This window comes from Lineus longissimus, chromosome 2 (genome assembly GCF_910592395.1).
Source record: "Lineus longissimus chromosome 2, tnLinLong1.2, whole genome shotgun sequence".
Taxonomy (NCBI): Eukaryota; Metazoa; Nemertea; class Pilidiophora; order Heteronemertea; family Lineidae; genus Lineus; species Lineus longissimus.
In genome coordinates, this window is record NC_088309.1 from 15,461,755 (window position 1) to 15,483,225 (window position 21,471).

A 21,471-nucleotide genomic window follows, 5' to 3' on the forward strand; every position below is an offset into this window, starting at 1 on the left:
TCAACTACCTTTCTTTTGGTTCCGCAAAGGCGCTTCCTTTATATCCAGTGGCTTTGACTTCGGTAAATCTAAACCGGCATCCTTTTCTGTAACTACAAAATATACATGTAATAATAAGAGTTCGGAATGTTAGATAATCTGTGCTCAATACAGTACTGGAAAGAAGTTTCGGGCCAGGTCTTTGCATAAATTTCCTTCATATCGCACCAGTACTGGCAAATGCAGAACAAGGTCAGCAATAGTTCTCACTTCACACAGCCACTTGTGCTTCAGGGTCACATGCATCCATGTGAGGTGAGAACTGTAGCTGATATTGTCCTGCATTTGCCAGCACTGGTGAGACATGAAGGAATTCAATTCAAATGCCCAGCTCAGAAACATCTTTCCAGGACTGTATATTCTGTACTGGCAGGTGGTTTTACATATGGGCTGGTAATTTGTTCATAGTGCCATCATCGGCACCAAATATCTATACAGTGAGCACAATGGCCCTTGGCCTTTTCATTCTATTTTCCTTTAAGCATAAGTTGACTGTTATTGGTTTCTGGAGCGTGTATCCATAAATGTTATTGTTAGGTTGCTGATCTTCACCAAACTCGTTTCCTGTGATAAAAATAGTGTGTAAATTGAATTATTAATAATTATGAAAATCGGATCTGTTGCTAACATGGTTTATGCACTCTAGACTCTGAAAAATGTACAAGTATATTATATAAACTGGTTTTCAAATTTTGTAAAAATGGTTAATCGCATTGAAAAACTTGTCTCGAGATTTGAAAATAGCCACACCCAGAAGTTATATGGAAAAATGATTGAATTTATTCAACAATTTGGCAAGGTGTATTAAAAATCATCAGCACTTTTTTAACAGTTTATGTTCTTACCTGAAGAGTCAGAGTCTGTATCTGAAAACATCCATAAGCCATGTAAGCCATCCGTCTCGCTTTCACTATCGGAATATGGCTCCGTTGTCTGGAAGGAAATGGAAATGATAAAACTGTGGAGATTATAGAAAAGTCGTCTGTATCCTGTGTGGCACGTTTCTTTACCGCTTGTGCTATGAACTTGAAACTTTGTACACATTATGACCTAGGTCACATGAGGTCAAATGGCATAAATTGGCCGTTAGGATGTAACTTATGGCACGTTTCTAAACTGCAATGACTCTTGATCCCAAATTTGGTACACATGTACCTCTTAGTCAGGTGATCTCAGGGACTGAAGTTCGGTCCAATATGATTCACCACTTGACCTACTTGTCAAGGTCACAGAGGTCAAATGTGCTGTAAATTGGCCATTTTGGGGAAATTTTAATTGCTTGGACCTACATCAAACCTACCACTACATGACACAATACCATGCTATTCATCCATCTTTCTTCCACGAGGTGAGCACAATGGCCCTGGCCATTTCATTAGTGACTTGTTTTCGATAACATTTTTATGGTAGGTTCTCCTAGCGATACATCACACATCGTACAGGTTTTTGATTTGACCTAATTTTCAAGGTCTCAGAGGTCAAATGGCATAAATTGGCTATTTGAGTGAAACTATGGCACGTTTCTTAGCCGCTAAAGCTATGAACTTGAAATTTGGTACACGACTCCCTATGACATGTAAAACCTCTGACACTGAATTTTGTATATCCGTCCATAATGAAATCGACATAGCATATAATGAGTTAATGTTTCAATGTCGCAAGTTTTATTACTTGTATTCAGTGTATATCCGTCCATAATGAAATCAGTATTGCTGATTGGTCAATGTTTCAATATCGCAAGTTTTATTACTTGTGTTCAGTGTATATCCATCCATAATGAAATCAGTATTGCTGATTGGTCAATGTTGTATTGTCGCAAGTTTTATTACTTGTATTCAGTGTATATCCATCCATAATGAAATCAGTATTGCTGATTGGTCAATGTTTCAATATCGCAAGTTTTATTACTTGTATTCAGTGTATATCCGTCCATAATGAAATCGGTATTGCTGATTGGTCAAAGTTCAATTGTCGAAAGTTTTATTCAATGTATTCAGCGTAGGTTTCTATTAAAGTGAAGTCAGGCGGCAGGTTTACTGACATAGATCAGACTGATCTTGGATTTCTTCCTTCAAATTTGTATGTATTACCTTTAATACATTATAATGGTATATCATAGCTTTGAATTAGAAATGTTGTTTTTGGCGTTGATTGTGTTTTACCACTTAATGCATTTAGTCAAATAACACTTTTTAGATGCGAGATTTGGCTTCTAAAACAAATATAACTGGTTTTTTAGAAAAATTTTAAAGTAAGATTACAATAAACTAATTATCATGGGCAAAAGTGTACTTTCATATATTTTCGCTCTAACAACAAACTTGAGTTTCTGTGTTGTAATTTTTCCATGTGGTAATGTCCACATGGGCAATATCTGCATGTCCTTGGGGAGAGACATGACCAGCGTGGAGGGGAATTGGTGGTTGTGCTGTGCACGGAGGCTATAATGGGTGCTAGTTTAGTTTGGATTAGGTCGTCCCAGTGGTTTTTTGGTCTTTGAAAGCAGTGTATGATGGGTGTCTCAAAACAAGTAGAGAGTAGTTTTTTGTCCTATTAATGCACCTATTGTCTTCAATTTATTGCTGGTGCAAAAACTCAGAATTGTTAAAACAAACTTCTGCTGCATAAACCCTGTGGAAAGCCACGATCAAACTGGTAGAATTGAAAATTGTAAATGCAAAAATGTTGCAAGAAAGGTTTCATTAGCACCGGGCTATAAAGTGTGGATTGAAGCTCCTCACAGCCAGCAAGGCCCCTTACAAATTGTACGGCGACAGGTATTCGGTCTTTCGCTTACTGATTTATCACCTATAGTCGTTTTGCTCCCAGGCTTGGCGTATGTGGCTTGGACGTTTCAATCGATCAGATTTTTCTTCACAGTTCCTTGCAGTAATCATGAATGAAATCAGGGTATCAAGTAATACTTGTCTATCTGGTGGATATCAAATCTTGACAAATTCTAATTGGCTTTTAATTACATGTAATTGTCTAATTATAGATGAGTCATTTACAATACAGCTTGATATTGGGGAAGTATAACTTGTCGGTAAAATGACTGGTCCATATCAACGATTGTTCCTCTACTAGAGTGATGCCCTGGGCAATTCAACAGTGTGTGATTATTGATGGGTGATCAAGAGTGTGATCTTGGGAAAGTCAATTGTCTAACTCATTCATTGGTCATATCTGGTGTCTGACTTTCAGCAAGTCACTTGTCAAAGATCGCAATGCATCATCATGTCTCAAAAGTAGGACGAAAGGAAGTAAAAAATAAATGTAAATCAATAACTCTAATGCAAAAATTTACATTTTTAAGTATTCTTGGAGAGTAAAAGCTCTGTACACACTGACAACATTTTGGGAAACATGTTGGCCAACATGTTGTCCAGGTGCGATGTTATCGAAAATGTAGACAGTGTGTACAGTTCGGAAACATTCGATAACATGTTGGCCAAAAGTTGCTCAAATGTTGTCGAAATAATAAAAAAATCAATTTTGTTGCGGAGTGTTGTCAAGTTTTATCCAATCAGAAACAGGCCACAAATCACATGATCTACCTGAAGCCATGTGATGTAGTCAAAATAGCAGCCTCCAGCAAGGAATGGTTATTGAGTGAAGTGGAACAACTTATCGCAGTATGGGAAAGTTGTGCCTGTTTATGGGACGACAGTAGACAGGAGACAGTGGTAGGCCCCATGCTGGTCTCTCATATATATCCATGGTCTTGTCCACACACTTTTCTCATCTTTACGTATTCTTTGCCATCTTTCAATCAGGATACGTAAAATTATGGCAGAGCCCCCGACAATACATCTTCTTCTCTTGGAATCTTCCATTGTTTATGAATGTCTGTGCAAAATCCTCATTTTCTCAGAAACATTTGATAACAAGTTGCTCAACATGTTGTCGGGCTCAGTACACACTGACAACATTTTGGGAAACATGTTGGCCAACATGTTGTCCAGGTGCGATGTTATCGAAAATGTTGGCAGTGTGTACAGTTCGGAAACATTCGGTAACATGTTGGCCAAATGTTGCTCAAATGTTGTCGAAATAATACAAAATCAATTTTGTTGCAGAGTGTTGTCGAGTTTTATCCAATCAGAAAAAGGCCACAAATCACATGATCTACCTGAAGCCATGTGATGTAGTCAAAATAGCAGCCTCCAGCAAGGAATGGTTATTGAGTGAAGTGGAACAACTTATCGCAGTATGGGAAAGTTGTGCCTGTTTATGGGACGACAGTAGACAGGAGACAGTGGTAGGCCCCATGCTGGTCTCTCATATATATTCATGGTCTTGTCCACACACTTTTCTCATCTTTACGTATTCTTTGCCATCTTTCAATCAGGATACGTAAAATTATGGCAGAGCCCCCGACAATACATCTTCTCTTGTAATCTTCCATTGTTTATGAATTTCCGTCCAAAATCCTAATTTTCTCAGAAACATTCGATAACAAGTTGCCCAACCTGTTGCCGAATGTTGTCATGTGTATACAGGGCCAAATTATTGTTGCCCAGATGTGTTGCCGAGACGTTTCCAAAAATGTAGAAGTGGGGATATAATATCGCGCAACGTTGAGTTGGCCCCAGAGAAATTATCATTGATGATGTGTGAATGTTATCATCATCATCATCATACCATCTTAGTGCATAGAATGATCTTCTTCTTCTTCAATTACTCGGTTGGCCGTCTGTCGACGTATAATAACCGAGGTGGAGGTGTGGGCATGCGGGGAAGGAAGGTTTGTTAGTAGCATGCCTTGGGGAGGCATGCCCTGAACGCTGTGGGTGAAATAGCCCTGCGAGCGTCTGCGCTTAAACTATTCCAATCGGAAGTTGTACGGATGATGAAAGATTTCCTGTACGCATCGGTGTTGCATCTAGTTTAAATTAGTCTGTTCCTTCTTCCAGGGTTGATCAGATTGGGGTCAAGTTGAACTTCAACTTTCTTATTTATTATTAGGTAAAAAAGGATGAGGCGTTGGTTTTTCCGTCGTGATGTTAAGGGTTCCCAGTTGAGATTTCTCAAGAGTTCCGTGACGCTAGTTTTGGGCTCGTTGTGATTATGTAACACGATCATATATGCAATACTACAATCAAGATGTACAGACCGGGGGAGCTGGCTGTACGTACCCATAAGTCTTTGCGGTAGTCTCGCGCGTACCGGATATAACCCATCAAGCTTTTCTCCTTCAGAGAAATACTGCGTTGCGCTCAAGTGCCTTATAAGGCTGTGAACAAAATTAACGTTCGACCAATGAGAAAGCCACATTACCCTGCATACGAGGTTGGACGCGTGATCACTAAATGACAAGTAAAAATAGAATCAGACCACATGTTTCTATATGTCAGAATGCTGCCGTTTGTTGTAGTACACGTGTGTTGTCCAAATTTTCGATTTCAAGCAAGTTTAAGGCCAACCTCGTGTCCACCAGACTAATGCATAATTGGCAGTTGAGCGCAACGCAGTATTTCTCTGAAGGAGAAAAGCTTGATAGGTTATATCCGGTACGCGCGAGACTACCGCAAAGACTTATGGGTACGTACAGCCAGCTCCCCCGGTCTGTACATCTTGATTGTCGTATTGAATAGGATTGATATAGGCCTAGACAATGCCAAATGGCAATGGAAATGGAAAAGCTAAATTTTTATCTAGAAAAGCTAGGATATAATTAAAATTATTCCAAAATAAAGGTAGATAAACAAGGGATTCAAAAGATATACATGTATATACAACATAGGAAAGTGATCAGAAACCAGCGGTATCGAGCGGAGAAAATAATCTCTTCTTGTCTCGTGTAATCTGGATCAGCCATAAATCATGCATTCAGCATTGCAGCATTGCATCAGTTTTCTTAGCTGACCAAAACAACATTGAACATTCGTGCATTTGTTCCTCATTGGTGACAAATGTTGTTGAGTTTTCTGACGGGCCCAACCTAGGCCTAGGTTGAAAAAAATTTGAAGACTATCGATATAAACGCCTATTTCTTTTGGTCTGCCAAATGTTTAGATATGAACAGGAAATGATCGATAGCATATTCATTCAGAAAAACTGAAGTGAAAAATGGTAAACATGCATTGGAAGGGTCATCCTATTTGCGTCCAGTGGCGACCAGAAAACGATAGTATGCGTCCAGCAAAAGTACAGGACGCCATGTTTGTTTTAGCTGCCGTTCCTTGGGTTTATAGAAAAAGCGGAATCGCATCAGGTTGGCACATGGAGATGATGGATGATTATTCAAAAACTAGGTTTGCAAACTCCACCAAACTTCTAAATCTTGTTTATTGAAAGTGTTTTAGGAGCTTGAAAACATTTTTAACCATATACACCCTTTTATTTTCTCGTTGGACGCCATTGGTCGCCACTGGACACAATTTAGGATGACCGCATTGGAAACAGGAAACTGAATTGTCACGTGACTAACTTTTTTCGGAAATAAGAAATTATGGAATGTAGGAAAAGGTATTCAACTGCCATAGCGAATAGATTGAAGTGGTATAAATATTTCACAGACAAAACATATTTTTATTTTTTTGTGAAAATCTGATAAATGAAGTCGGCGGAGATTTGGTGCTGTTGATAGAGTGTGTGTACTTTTTAAAACAGCGTGTCAGTGTCGTGTGTGCCGTCGTGTAGGTTTGAAAGGCAGTTTGGCGCTATATCGCCTAGGGGACGGATAGGCCTAGGCCTACAGTACACCCTCGATTTAGCCAAATTATACTGAGTGGCAAACTGTGCGAGATGGTTTGACAATTGATGATTATTATAGAAATATCAGCTAATAAATGTTTACGCTTTTTATACTCACCATTTTGGCCGATCTTTTGTCCCCGAAATAAAACAACGAATCCAAGAAATCGAAAATGCGTCCGATTTTCGCCGGGTATTTTAAAGATGGCGAAAATCGTTTGCGAATATCGGACAAGAGCCAACAATTTCGTAAAATCGCTCCATTATCGCCTGGAGCGATTTATTGTGCGAAATCGAAGAACAGGCGCGATTGTGGGTAAATTTCGCATTGACATATCGGCGATTTTTTAAAATCGCCATCGTTTCGCCGGTCGATTTTCGGACTGATTTCGCAGGCGAAATACTGCAGTGTGAATTTCGCCGGCGAATATCGCGTGCAGACTTTTGGACGTGATCCCTTAAATTTGGTATGTAGACACTTATTGAGCATCTCTACATGTTGACCAAAAAAGTAGGTCAATGTGACCAACTTTTCAGTGATAAGGAGATCAAGTTTGTAAAATCCTATAAAGAGATTATTATAGAAAATTGTGTTGCCCAAGGTTACACATGACTTGACCAAGTCAGTGTCATTCCTCTCTGTGTATTTGCTCCCCTCTATTTGTAGACTCTATAGCTAAATTAGGCAATATTTCAACAGTAGGCAAGTAGCCTGCATGCCTTAATCCACACCAATTAATTCATGTCAATTACCAAACTACAAATCTGTCATAATATCTAGGAATAAATCAACACCAGGTGAGCACAAATGTCCCAAGGACATTTCATTTAGCTTTTGCAATGTCTTGTTTGCCGGATCAGCACACTTCGGGTATATGATAAAATAGGAAAACCGACTGAGTGACCGGTCCGAGTCACCGGATCAGAGATGATTTTCTGCGGCCTGACAGCTCGAGCGCCATCCGGAAAGAAATGACATAACATGAATGAAATGGCATAACACTGGTCGACCTGAAACCTTGTGTGGAGTCATGGTAGTTTCACCTTGATAATGTCTCCTGGGACAACTTTGAGATAATGCCTGATTACTTCGAAACTAATGATCGGATCGCTACCAAATTTCATGTGATTATATATCTATGTACTCATGACAAAAAACTCAAGTTCTCAATGTAATCTTTTGACAAATAGGGCCACCAGGCCACCATCTTGAAAATTTAAATAAGATCTTTTTTTCCTAAATTGTTGAAGAGATGTCAACTAATTTCCATGTGACATGTACATCCACTTCAAATGGCATGTATTAACATTTTCCGAGGTGAGCACATATGGCAAGCGGAGTGTCCAGTAATTAAAAAAACCTAGTTTTATTCAAAAAAACTTGGTTTTTTACCTAATAAACTAAGTTTATTTGGTAAAAATATAGGTTTTTTTAAAACAACCTTGTTTATTAGCTAATAAACCGAGTTTCTTTAATAAAACCAAGTTTTTTTACTTTCTTTCCTAATAAAGTAGGTTTTTTAACAGAAACTTACATTTTATGCTAAAAAACCTGGTTTATTACCTAAAAAACTTGTTTTTTTACAACATAATCGTATAAAACATAAGTTTCTGTACAGAAATGTCCATTTATTCAATAAAACAAGGTTTATTACCAAAACAACCTAGTTTATTTAAAAAAACTAAGTTTATTACTAATAAACCTAGTTTTTTAAAATAAACCTGGTTTATTAGAAAACTTACATTTTTAAACCTCGATCCTACCTACATTGAGTTATCTGGGATGAGGTTAGGGTCTCACTAACTAGTTTACAGAGTGCAGTGCAGTGCAGCATTAGTACAACGTGGTGCCGAGGTTGCCCATCCTCGTCCCGATAACATCGCGGATTTGTGTACATGGGGCGAGGTAGAAAATACAAGTTTCTCGATAGAAAGTAGGTTTTTGCACGCCGTTTGTCCAGTTATTCAAAACAACCTACATTTTTACAATAAAACCAGGTTTTATTGCAAAAAACTAAGTTGTTTTGTATAAAACCAAGTTTTTTACGTAAAAAGGTAGGTTTATTGGCCATTTGTCCAGTTATTGTTAATAAACCAAGATTCTTTGCTATAAAACTAAGTTTATTACCACTGGATGAAAAACTTATATTTTAGGGAATAAAACCAAGTTTATTTGTTAAACTTGACATTTGTGGATAGAAACAAGGTTTATTAGGTAAAAAACTTGGTTTTATTAAAGAAACTCGGTTTATTAGCTAATAAACAAGGTTGTTTTAAAAAAACCTATATTTTTACCAAATAAACTTAGTTTATTAGGTAAAAAACTAGGTTTTTTGAATAAAACTAGGTTTTTTTAATTACTGGACACTCCGCTTGCCATAAGCACATGGTAGCTGGCCTGCACCATTTCATTAACATTCACCTAATGGGTCTTTCTTCTTCAGTCTACGGCCATACTGGAGGACATCGTAAAAGATGTGCGAGGCCGGGACCAGCCCGCCATTATCGTGACAGGCACATTGGAAGATATACGTAAAATCCATATAATCGCTGAAGGGTGCCTTGTTTGGAAGGTGCCTCACATCTTGGATGCTATCATGGCCATGGTAGGACTGCACTACATTTTAAATGTAGAATATAACATGCATGTAAAGCAGGCACAGATTTTTATTGAGAAATTTGTGTGTGGACTTAAGGCCAGTAAGAGCAACATCAAGTCGATTCAGGCATTCTATAACAAACTATAAGATTGATGTGCACTAGTGCAGCAATTTGGGCAAAGTTATTTGAGAGAATTAACAGTGGAAGCATTTTGACTCTTACATACATGTAATGCCACAATTTAAATGTACTAACAACCGGGCCCTGTACTGCAGCACTTTCAGTAAACAAGCATGAATTATATGTCTTCTAAGTATTCTTATGGCGAGCACAATGGCCCCTGGCCGTTTCTTTAATTTCGCTGTTTTCGCAGTTGTCCATGATCCGCGAAAGTAACCAGCATAAAACATTAAATTTCATTGGAGTTAACTGAAGAACCATAGTGCCTCCGCAAAATTAAAAAGCGTAAAATATAGATGTTTCAAGCAATTTCCAGAAATCCGCCATAATTTCCACCCGCGAATATTTCCCGGTTTACAGTATTCTCCAAGTGCGTGTTAAGAGAAAGTGCAACCAAGTGCTGGTGAATTAACATGATTGTAGATGGGCATGACGTGCCCAGAACATCACCCACAGCGAAAGGGTTAGATTTCAGAATTTCAGTGTTGCCCTCTGGGCCTTTTAAGTAATGAATTTTTGAATTTGTAAATTTTGAATTTCCCAGTTCTTTTTTCAACACGTTTGAAAATAAATCAAGCAAATGGTATGTACGGTATCTGAAGGATACCTAGTTTGTAAGGTAATGAATGAATTTGACTTTGTAAATTTTGAATTTCCCAGTTCATTTTCGAACATGTTTGAAAATAAATCAAGCAAATGGTATAATATGTAACTGAAGGATGCCTAGTTTGTAAGGAAATGAATGAATTTGAATTTGTAAATTTTGAATTTCCCAGCTCCTTTTTCATGACCTGCCAAGCAAGTCACCAACAGTGAAAGGGTTAGATTTCAGAATTTCAGTGTTGCCCTCTGGGCCTTTTACATGTAAGTAATGAATTTTTGAATTTGTAAATTTTGAATTTCCCAGTTCTTTTTTCAACACGTTTGAAAATAAATCAAGCAAATGGTATGTATCTAAAGGATACCTAGTTTGTAAGGTAATGAATGAATTTGACTTCGTAAATTTTGAATTTCCCAGTTCATTTTCCAACATGTTTGAAAATAAATCAAGCAAATGGTATGTAACTGAAGGATGCCCAGTTTGTAAGGAAATGAATGAATTTGAATTTGTAAATTTTGAATTTCCCAGCTCTTTTTTCATGACCTGCCAAGCACGTCACCAACAGTGAAAGGGTTAGATTTCAGAATTTCAGTGTTGCCCTCTGGGCCTTTTAAGAATCATTTTAATGAATCATTTGAATTTGTAAATTTTGAATTTCCCAGTTCTTTTTTCAACACGTTTGAAAATAAATCAAGCAAATGGTATGTATCTGAAGGATACCTAGTTTGTAAGGTAATGAATGAATTTGACTTGTAAATTTTGAATTTCCCAGTTCATTTTCCAACATGTTTGAAAATAAATCAAGCAAATGGTATAATATGTAACTGAAGGATGCCTAGTTTGTAAGGAAATGAATGAATTTGAATTTCTAAATTTTGAATTTCCAAGCTCCTTTTTCATGACCTGCCAAGCACGTCACCAACAGTGAAAGGGTTAGATTTCAGAATTTCAGTGTTGGCCTCTGGGCCTTTTAAGTAATGAATCATTTGAATTTGTAAATTTTGAATTTCCCAGTTCTTTTTTCAATACGTTTGAAAATAAATTAAGCAAATGGACACCTAGTTTGTAAGATAATGAATGAATTTGACTTTGTAAATTTTGAATTTCCCAGTTCTTTTTTAAGATGTTTAAAAATAAATCAAGCAAATGATATGTAACTTTTAAAGGCCTTAGATTGAGTTCTTGAAGTCAAGCCAGGGACTTCCTAGGTTGCAGCCTGCAGCTTTGAAGGAAAAGTAGCAGTGGGACCTAGGAGGTGGCAATCTCTCTGACTGATTTCTTACTTTCCCATTAGAACTCACTCTTCTGGGAATTTGGGATAACACTCTCTTGGAGTGTTAGTTGCCAACACTCTAGTTTAGTGCTTGACTAACACTCTGAGGTAATGTTCAGACAACACCATGGTTTAGTGTTGGATTAACCCTTAAGAGTAGTGTTAGGTTCACACTCTGGTTCAGTGTTGGTTTAACACTCCGGTTCAGTGTGGGTTTGACCCTTAAAAGTGGTGTTAGGTAACACTCTGGTTCAGTGTTGGTTTGACTCTTAAAAGTAGTGTTACGTTAACACTATGCTTCAGTGTTGGATTGACTCTAAGAAGTAGTGTTAGGTTAACACTCTACTTCAGTGTTGGATTGACTCTAAGAAGTAGTGTGACATTAACACTCTGCTTCAGTGTAGGTTTAACACTCTGGTTCAGTGTGGGTTTGACCCCAAAAAGTAGTGTTTGGCTAACACTGTGGTTCAGTGTTCGATTGACCCTTAAAAGTAGTGTTCAATCAACACCCTGGATTAGTGTTGGATTCACACTAAGAGGTAGTGTTGGCCCGACACTTGTCAGCAGTGTGCAAAATTGGACACCTGATACGGGTGTTGGGTGGTTGTCTACACTACAAATGGGTGTTCTACATGCCAACACGGCCTTTTAGTGTTGGCCCGACACTTGTCTGTTGTGTTCAAAATTGGACACCTAATATGGGTGTTGGGCCCGACACTTGTCTGTGGTGTTCAAAATTGGACACCTAATATCGGTGTTGGGCCCGACACTTGTCTGTGGTGTTCAAAATTGGACACCAATAATGGGTGTTGGGTGGTTGTCTACACTACAAATGGGTGTTCTAGGCACACTCATTTTGAGTGTTAAGGTAACACCACTTTTGGGGCTGTGTATTGGGATGAGCAGCTGGAAGAATGCGTTTTCGCTTACAATACATCCAAGCACGCATCAACGAAGTACACACCCTTTTTTCTCATGTGCGGGAGGTAAGCTGTCTATATTTAGTATGGTACATCTGGAACCTTGTCCCGCTCCATTATTGCTAATAGTGACCAATCATCCAACGATATTTCAGTTCAAAATATCACGCATCGACCTGGTACCTTCGATTATTTTGTGTGTTAGGTTGACAAGTTCTATTGTATATCTACATACCTTTACAGAGAACTGACCCTCCCAGAGGATGTTATTGAAGGAGATAATACTGGCGCAGAGAATGGCAATGGAGTAGCGGAAGATGTTGTTGAAAAAGCAATGAAAGTTAGAAAAGTAGAGGGGAAGAAAGTTCTGGACAATATTGAGAAGGCACAAGGGCAACAAAAGAGAAATTACGACGCTAGGCGAAAAGCGCAAGCGGTGAGTGGTCGAAATAACAAGAAATAATTCTGTTGATCATTGATGATTTTCTCTACTAAGACGCCTAACGTGGAAGTGAAACGCAACGGGAAGATGTTATCATAAAGATATAAGTAGGACTTTAAAATCCAAGTATTGGAATATATGTTTCATTGCCAATAAAACACTTTGCTTCAACATAACATCACAACTTTTTCAACAGTTCGTATTATAATCACTCATTTCAGGATCTAGCTGTTGGAACAGTAGTTCTAAAGAAAAACCTCAGAAGAAGCGATAGGAAAGGAGGCAAAAAAGAGGAGCCCTGGTTGGGACCATTCACCATCGTAGGGAGAACAAGAAGTAACGGTTACATGTTACAGAATTCAAAAGGGGAGAAAATGAAGGGGGCCATAAATGGCAGCGCACTTAAGCTGTACAAGCAGTAATTTTATAGCTGGAATAAAAACTGCGTATTAGCATTGAATGAATATTTCCTCATTTCTTTATTTACGACTCGTATACCCTTAAATGGCCAGTTACCCCAATGTCAGTAGGGATTTGCCCTCTCGCAATCCCCTCGCGACCACACTAGATTGATTGTGAGCGATAATCAAGGCCAGCGATGGGGTATTCAGGCAAACGGACGAAGGTCACATATACTCCCCCTTTAACTCAGCTGGTTTCAATGTCCATGACAATGATGTTTATGCATTGAATTGCATCGTAATCAACTGTCTGCGTTGTAAATTCACTATTGTTGTGAGTTTTGTTAAAATAAGACTCAAAAGAGTAGGTAAATCATTTAAAAAATTGATAACAACTAGCAAGGGATTTCGATCACATGGACAGATATTACTGGGAAAAGAAGTCCATAACGGACATATTTTCCTAGACCCTGGACAATCTCCCCTAGGTAAAATTGCCCACCCGGACATTTTTCCCCAGAATAAAATAACCTAGGACATTTTTTCCTGGGACTTAGTATCCAGGGGACATTTTTACCAGGGGACAGTTAAAACTTCTACACCGGCCGTGCTGAGGAGTGTGAGGCGGGCGGGCGGTGAACGTTTTAAGTTTGACGCCAAACACATTGGGACTCGGGATTTTTGGAAGTCAGAATACACCTTCAGATATATTAGAAAGCATACGCTGAAATCAGATGTTCATTTAGGGGGTGTCACAATACGTTTTTGGCCCAGAAAACCTGGCGTATTGCTCTTTTCCACAGGCGTATATACACCCATACGCCCGTTATCTAAAGCCCTGAAATTTAGGACACTTTTATTGAAAATTCCCTATCAAACTTCATATTTTTATCCAAGATAGTCTATCAATATAAAGGTTTATAGTGCATTAATAATAAATTGAGAATATATGGCCCATTATCTGAATAAAAGTATGTGTAGGTGACTAATCTATAAAACCCAAGCGCTTAGACATAATGATGACGTCACATCAGTAGCAGTCAAACATATGTGGCACATTTTTTAAAGAAAATTGTAAATCACTGATGCAATGACTTTTGATGCATCCTACAAATGTCATCAATCTTTTTGATAAATTCAAATAACCACTGTGCTGAAATTAACACGAGATATTTAAAACACATCATCAGATATCTGTACAAATTTTTGAAATTTTTTATCTGTCTGCCTCCTACAGAGAAAATTAAACACCTTTAGCGCCACAGTTTCACACCCCAACACCCACCCCAACCCACAGGAAAAGAATCAGAGATACATGTAGCTCAATAAGTTTTTTTGCAACAAGACCAGAGCTTGCTGAATCAACTGAGAAAAGATCACTTTGCCCCAGCTGTATTTTATTTCTCTGATTGAAAAGAAAGAATGAAATGGTCCAGGAACCATGTGCTCACCTCGAGTAATGTAATGCATGTCATTTGCAGTGGATATGAGGAGAACAGTTTCTGACTCGTTTCACCAGTTTTGATTCCATCGAATAATATTATTCTTCTTGGCTCAATGGTACAAAAGAAAATAACCGGTACCATCTAACTATAGCATTTTGGTTATAAATTTGACTAAATTTCAGGGTTATTGAAGAGTGTACATGTCACATGGAAATTGGTTGATATCTGTTCAACAGTTTAGGAGTAATAGGACTTCGCTGGATTTTCAAAATAGCGGCCTGGCGGCCATATTTGTCATGGGATTTGACTGAAAATTAGAGATATTGATAAGAGTACATAGATACATAATAACATAAAGTTTGGTTGCAATCTGATCATTACTTTTGGAGTAATGGGACTTTGTTTAATTTTCAAGATGGCCCATCTGGCGGCCATATTGGTCAATGGATTTGACTGAAAATTAGGGACATTGTAGAGAGTACAAAGATATACAATCACATGAAATTTGGTTTCAATCTGACTTTGTTTAATTTTTAAGATGGCTGCCTGGCGGCCATATTTGAAGTCCGAGCGGGACAAATTTTGGGAATACAATAGAGGGTCCCTAGATATATGTCCTCAGAAGTTTAGAACCTTCTAGCTCAAATAGAAACGAAACGTGCCACCAATCGGTGATTTAGTGAACTTTGACCTCTGTGACCTTGAAAAGTAGGTCAAATCAAAAACCCGGGTGATATGTCATTTAACCTTATTAGATACACACACAATAAAAATTTTGTCACTCTACGTACAACCATTAGCTTCAAAAAGGCAAAAAACCAATTTCCAAGATGGCCACCTGGAGGCCAGAAAGTAGGCCATATCGCGAAAAAGAAAAATACGCCTCGGCATATTGCCCAAAGCTACCATCACACCAAGTTTTAGCCATCTAGCCCTAGCGGTTAAGAAATGTGCCCAGGATACGACGACGGACACAGCGGTATTGTATAGACTCGCCGAACGGTGAGCCAAAAAGTGCCCATAATGACCTCCTTTTCAGCACTCCCCAACCCCCTCAAAAGTAAGACTTGCTTCAGAACTGGTATTGACGCAATGAATGTAGCAGTGTTGGATTTTCCCAGTCGTCCCTTTGCCCGGGCGCCCCAATTTTGTGATGGATGACCCAGCCTTGCTTACAGGCTCGCCCGGTGGACAAGTACGTTTTTTTGCACATAAGCACTGCTTTTCAAGCAGGCAACCTGTCATTTGACAAACATTTGCTTAAAAACAACTACTAAAATCAGCCGATTTCCGTACATGAAAAATGAATCAGCCGATCGTGTCAAGGATTTGTGCTCATTGCACTAGGGTCTATGTTCATATTTAATCGCATCACTCCGGGTGCTGGCATCGTAGTTCAATTTTCAACCAGTAGGGTCGGCAGTCAAGTTATTTAATGTAATTTTGTGGCGCTAGTGTCACTTAAGCATCGGGTAAGTTCGGCCAATAGCCTTCAGATTCAGGAGGACCACCTGAGCTCATGCAGGTGGTTGCCGTGCTGACAACCTGTGAAAAAACCTTAAAATCTAACACTGGGCAGTTATTTCCGAATAACCAATTATAATGTATCCACACTAATCATATGAATTTTATCAAATTCCCTTGAGGAATTCACCAGGAACTTTTGTGTTTTCAGGAAATGCCCCCTAGTGGTGAAGCTGTGAATTGTATTGTATATTCAATAGCGAACAGCATTTACTGATACTTAATATACAGCTGTGGTATAAAGGGTGTATTCCTGTTTCGCCTATTCCTGTTCCGCCTATTCCTGTTTCGCCTAATTCCTTATTCGCCTATTCCTGATCACCTACTTCCTGTTTCGCCTAATTCCTGTTTCGCCTATTCCTGTTTCGCCTATTCAAATGTATTGCTAACCTCCCCACAGACGTAGGAATATGAACCGTCCCTTACTATAGTGTTAAAGGCTATCATTAAGAATAAAGTCTGAAAGTCCTGCATTGTTCCGTAAATGGAATCACAGCTTACAGTCTTTCCACATCTGATGCGGCTGACTTAAATCTCTACCTATCTGCTATGAAATGATACACATTCTTTGTTGTTCTTGTAGACCGCTGTCAATAATTCCTTGTTGGTGAGTAAAGTATTGACTCTCATTTTTCTTGCTCCACTCTGGCAGAGGTCCAGCCCAATTTGCTGGGGGCTCTTTTCTGTACTCCCAAACATCATTTGACCGAGCATCTGCTAGTCGTTTACTGCGACGTGCATCTTCATTTTCGATGATTTTGGACTGAAATGAGACAAAATGAGGATAGAACTGAACTGTTAATGCCATTGCACCTGTTGAATATCCTAAATGTGTCAGTTTGTCCCCTTATATCATCTTGACCCTCAAGCCTTGGATCCACTCCGCTGACCTGGGCTTTTAGTTTTGGCCCCCTGGTGACCAAGTGGAGAATCAGATCAGACCGAAATTCGGTGTCAACGGTTATATGATGTAGGGAGTCATGTGTACCAAATTTCAAGTTCATAGCTTAATCGGTTAAGAAATGTGCCATTGTAACACTCAAACGGCCAATTCACACCGTTTGACCTCTGCGACCTTGAAAATTAGGTCAAATCGAAAACCCGTAAGATGTGCGATGTATCCTTGCTCTGAGTACCTACCACAAAAATATCATTGAAAACAACTCTCTATCAAGCGAGATATTGCACTTTTTACGTTTTTTAGTTTTGCAGGCTTTCCGGTCAACTTCAAGAGCATTTTAGGGCATTTTTTAGGGCATTTTAATTACAAATTTAGGGATTTTTAGGGGTATTTGTAATCAAATTTAGGGTGATCTAGGGTATATTACTCATGAAAATCTAATGGAATATTAGAACTCACCCCTGGCATTCACACACATACTCACAAAATACTTGTCCGGGTGTGCTTGGCAAACCTCCACTGCTTGTGTGATGGAGACTGGTCATCAAATCTGGCACTTTCGTCACTTACCTAGAACTGGGATCCTGTATGCTTCTAGAAGGAACCAGATTTGATGACCATGAGATAACCATCACCAAACCAGAATATGTGGAGGTATGCCAGTCACATCATCAACGACATCGTACTTTGAGCGCGCGTGATCACCGGAAAAAGAGAAAATTAGGGATTTTTAGGGCAAAAGAGCAAAATTTGATTCAAATTAGGGATTTTTAGGGAAAGCAATTTTTTTAGGAATTTTAGGATTTTTAGGGCAAGTGGAAAGCCTGGTGGAGAAGTAGAGAATCAGATCAGACCGAAATTCAGTCTCAGAGGTAATCTGATGTTAGGAGTCATGTGCACTAAATTTCAAGTTCATAGCTTAATCGGTTAAGAAACGTGCCATTGTTACACTCAAACAGACAATTTACGCCATTTGACCTATGTGACCTAGAAAATTAGGTCAAATCAAAAACCCATATAATATTATTGAAAACGAGTCACTCCTAAGAGAGATATCACACTTTTTAGGTTTCCACTTCTGGTCCCCTGGTAGCCAAGTCAGAAATCAGATCGGACCGAAATTCATTGTCAGAGGTTACATGACCTGGGGTCCTGTGTACAAAGATTCAAGTTCATAGCTCTAGCGGTTAAGAAACGTGCCACTGTTTTTGAAACAGGATACGATGACGATGACGACGACCAAAGCAACTAAAAGTACCTTAGGTGGTTATCACAAACTCTTGCTTGGAGGTCATTCCTTGTTTCCAATCTTCACCTATGAGGCCAAGGGCCATTGTGCTCACGACCAAGGGCCATTGTGCTCACTGTATAGATATTTGGTGGTTAGGAATTCATCCTGGTTAAGAAACATGCTACATGGTTAAACCAAAGTCGGTATGACATTTGATGTATTGTTGCTTGGAGTACCTATCATAAAAATATCATAGAAAACAAGTCACTAATAAGCGAGATATTGCACTTCTTACCTTTTTAGCCCAGCTCTGGGGAGCTTATACAATACCGTGGCTTCCGTCATCCGTCATCGTCGTCCGTGTTTGCAAACAGTAGCTAAGGTGGTCATTTTCATCTTCATTGGACTCGTGTGGTCATTTTCCCTTACATGGTTAACCACTTCAGGAAAGCTATTGCAATGTGGTGAGCTTGCCCTATGGTGAGCTTATTTCAGACAGTTGTTCTTAGGTGGTTAAACATGGACTTGTCCATTTTCTGTTTTTTTACCTCATAAGTGAAGATTAAAAACAAAGAATGACCTCCTAAGCAAGAGTTCATAGGTGGTAACCACCAAGGTACTTTTCCTGCTTTGCTCGTTATCGTCCGTTAGCGGAGCACGTTTCATCACCGGGTTTTTGATTTTACCTACTTTTCTAGGTCACAGAGGTCAAAGCTCACTAAATCACTAATAGGTGACACGTTTCGTTTCTATTTGAGCTCGCTCTATCCTACCCCAAAAATTTTTTCCACTCGGACTTCAAATATGGTCGTCAGGCGGCCATATTGAAAATTACACAAAGTCGGATTGCAACTAAATTTCATGTGATTGTATGTCTATGTACTCCCTACAACATCCCTGATTTTCAGTCAAATCCATATTCCAATATGGCCGCCAGGGGGCCATCTTGAAAATTAAACAAAGTCCTATTACGGTACCCCAAAACTAATGATCAGATTACAACCAAACTTCATGTGATTATGTATCTATGTACTCTTATCAATATCACTAATTTTCAGTCAAATCCCATGACAAATATGGCCGCCGTCTTGAATATCCAACAAATTCCAAGTACTCCTAAACTGTTGAATAGATGTCAACCAATTTCCATGTGACATGTATACTCTTCAATAACCCTGAAATTCAGTCAACTTTATAACCAAAATGCTATACTTAGATGGTACCGGTAATTTTTTTGGTGCCATTGAGCCGAGAAGAATAATATTATTCAATGGAATCAAAACTGGTGAAACCAGCCAGAAACTGTTCTCCTCATATCCACTGCAAATGACATGCAGTATGTAACTGTGGCCACAGTTTGAATGTACAGTTCAGCTTTAAGGGAAACTGACCTGAGCGCCACCTACCCTTGTGGTTCGCATACCGCCATTATGTATTCTAGAAAAGATTGGAAATTACAGAGCAAATAATTTAAAGTGATCTAAGCCACCTTTGCCCCAAAAGTAAAAGTCAAAGATTAGCGCATCACAGAGGTAAATGTCTAGAACCCCATATATTGTGATGTCAAGCCCCTGGGTCTGAATTACGGCCTGTTATTTGTCACCCTGCCCCGGCAAAATTGCATCTTTCCGGAAGACAGTTCTGTCATCAGGTGTATCGCTTCAGATTCCCTCTAAAGCTGTTTCTTCGCTATTTGAGTTAGATTTAGGCCCTGTATGGACCTTTATGTACTCCAAATGAGTTTGGATGTTAATTTGGCATTGTTAGTGCGGGTTTTTAGGCACAAATATAGGCAGAGGTGCTGTCCAAATTTTCTAATATTTAGTCCGTTCACATAATGCCAGGTGGCAGCACTTCCTAGACTGTCTGATTGTGCATTTGTCTTTGTTTGAGATGAAACTTAGGGCACTTTATTTCTTGTAATGCAGAACTTAAGTGGACATTTAGATGGATAAAAGAATAAAGACTCAATAAAGAACTGGTGAAATATTCCACGACTTCCTCGATTCCTTCGGGACACAGTTCGACGTAGAAGCTGCTACACATTACATTAACCGAGGTGAGCACATGGGTCCCTGGACCATTACATTTAGTTTTGGCCCACTGGTGGCCAAGTCAAGAATCAGATCGGATTGAAAATCAGTGTCAGAAGAAACATGACATAGATAGTCATGTGTACCAAATTTTAAGTTCATAGCTTTAGCGGTTAAGAAAAGGTTTCATAACATTTGACTTCCTATCCACCAAATGTCTATACGGTGAGCACAAAGGCCCCTGGCCTTTTCATTTTTAAAACTCGTTAGTTATTATTGCTATCGCCATAAAATTTTCATGGAAGGTGGATCAGAGGATTTTCACCAACTTTCATTCCAGGCAACATTTGCTTCATTCATGAAATAATGAGTGCTTTTGTTTTTGGTAACTATCAAATGACAAAAAAATCATTTCGAGACAACTCCTCTGTAACCGGTGGAGAGTGCTGAAACTTTTGGGCATGATAGGTGATATGTTGTAGTTGTGCATGTGGGTTTGATTTTTCAGTTAGGTGACTAATTTGCATAATAACGAGCTTCATTGTGTTTTACCTTGTTAGTTCGTATCTCACTTATCCTTAATGCTATTGACATACAATTTTCAGGGAAGGGGGATCAAATGATTTGAAAAAACTTTCATTGCAGGCCTCGTAAGCTCCTAGCCCACTAATTATTTTAAATGCTATCATCTTGCAATTTTCAGGGAAGATGGATCAGATGATTTGCAACAAAAAACACCGTGGGGAAGCCTCTGAGTTTGCACTGAACTCCGGACACCTCTAGTTTCAAAAATTTACTTCAGCGGAGCAGAAATGAGAAATTTTTAATTTGATCACTATCAATTCTCCTTACCATGCACAGAAGCCGAGCTATTGCTCTTTAGTTATGCAGTGTCTTAATCAGACACCTGCACTCACTGTGGGGTGATTTAGATCACCTATCAAACAGCTGGGTGTGGGGATGATTGGAACAGCCTGTACCTGGTGGTTTTGCGGTGGCTTTGAAATCACTTTACTTGCCCTCCCTCTGGGCTGATTAACATTACCTATCTAACAGCTGGGTGTTGAATGCAAGAGCTTGTATTTTTAGTAACCTACCTGTACCTGGTGAATAGCTGAACTTATCTTAGTAAGAATATTTCTTCACACCAGTCATGCTATTTACATTCACTCATCCTACAT

General features: G+C 38.9%; 1 protein-coding gene across 7 annotated transcripts in view; it reads right to left on the reverse strand.

Annotated features, from left to right (window-relative positions):
• The window catches only part of LOC135482676 (synaptic plasticity regulator PANTS-like), a 52,490-nt gene that overhangs the window by 923 nt on the left and 30,096 nt on the right, over window positions 1-21,471 (reverse strand). For 5 of the 7 annotated variants that reach the window (XM_064762928.1, XM_064762926.1, XM_064762927.1 and 2 more), the window contains exons 5-6: window positions 885-972; window positions 9-92 (exon numbers count right to left, since the gene is read on the reverse strand). In XM_064762928.1, the coding sequence (XP_064618998.1) occupies window positions 9-92; window positions 885-972 (172 nt within the window). Of the gene's footprint in view, window positions 1-8; window positions 93-884; window positions 973-12,088; window positions 16,889-21,471 lie in introns of those variants that run through there. The other 2 variants (XM_064762931.1, XM_064762933.1) reach the window with 2 other exon arrangements.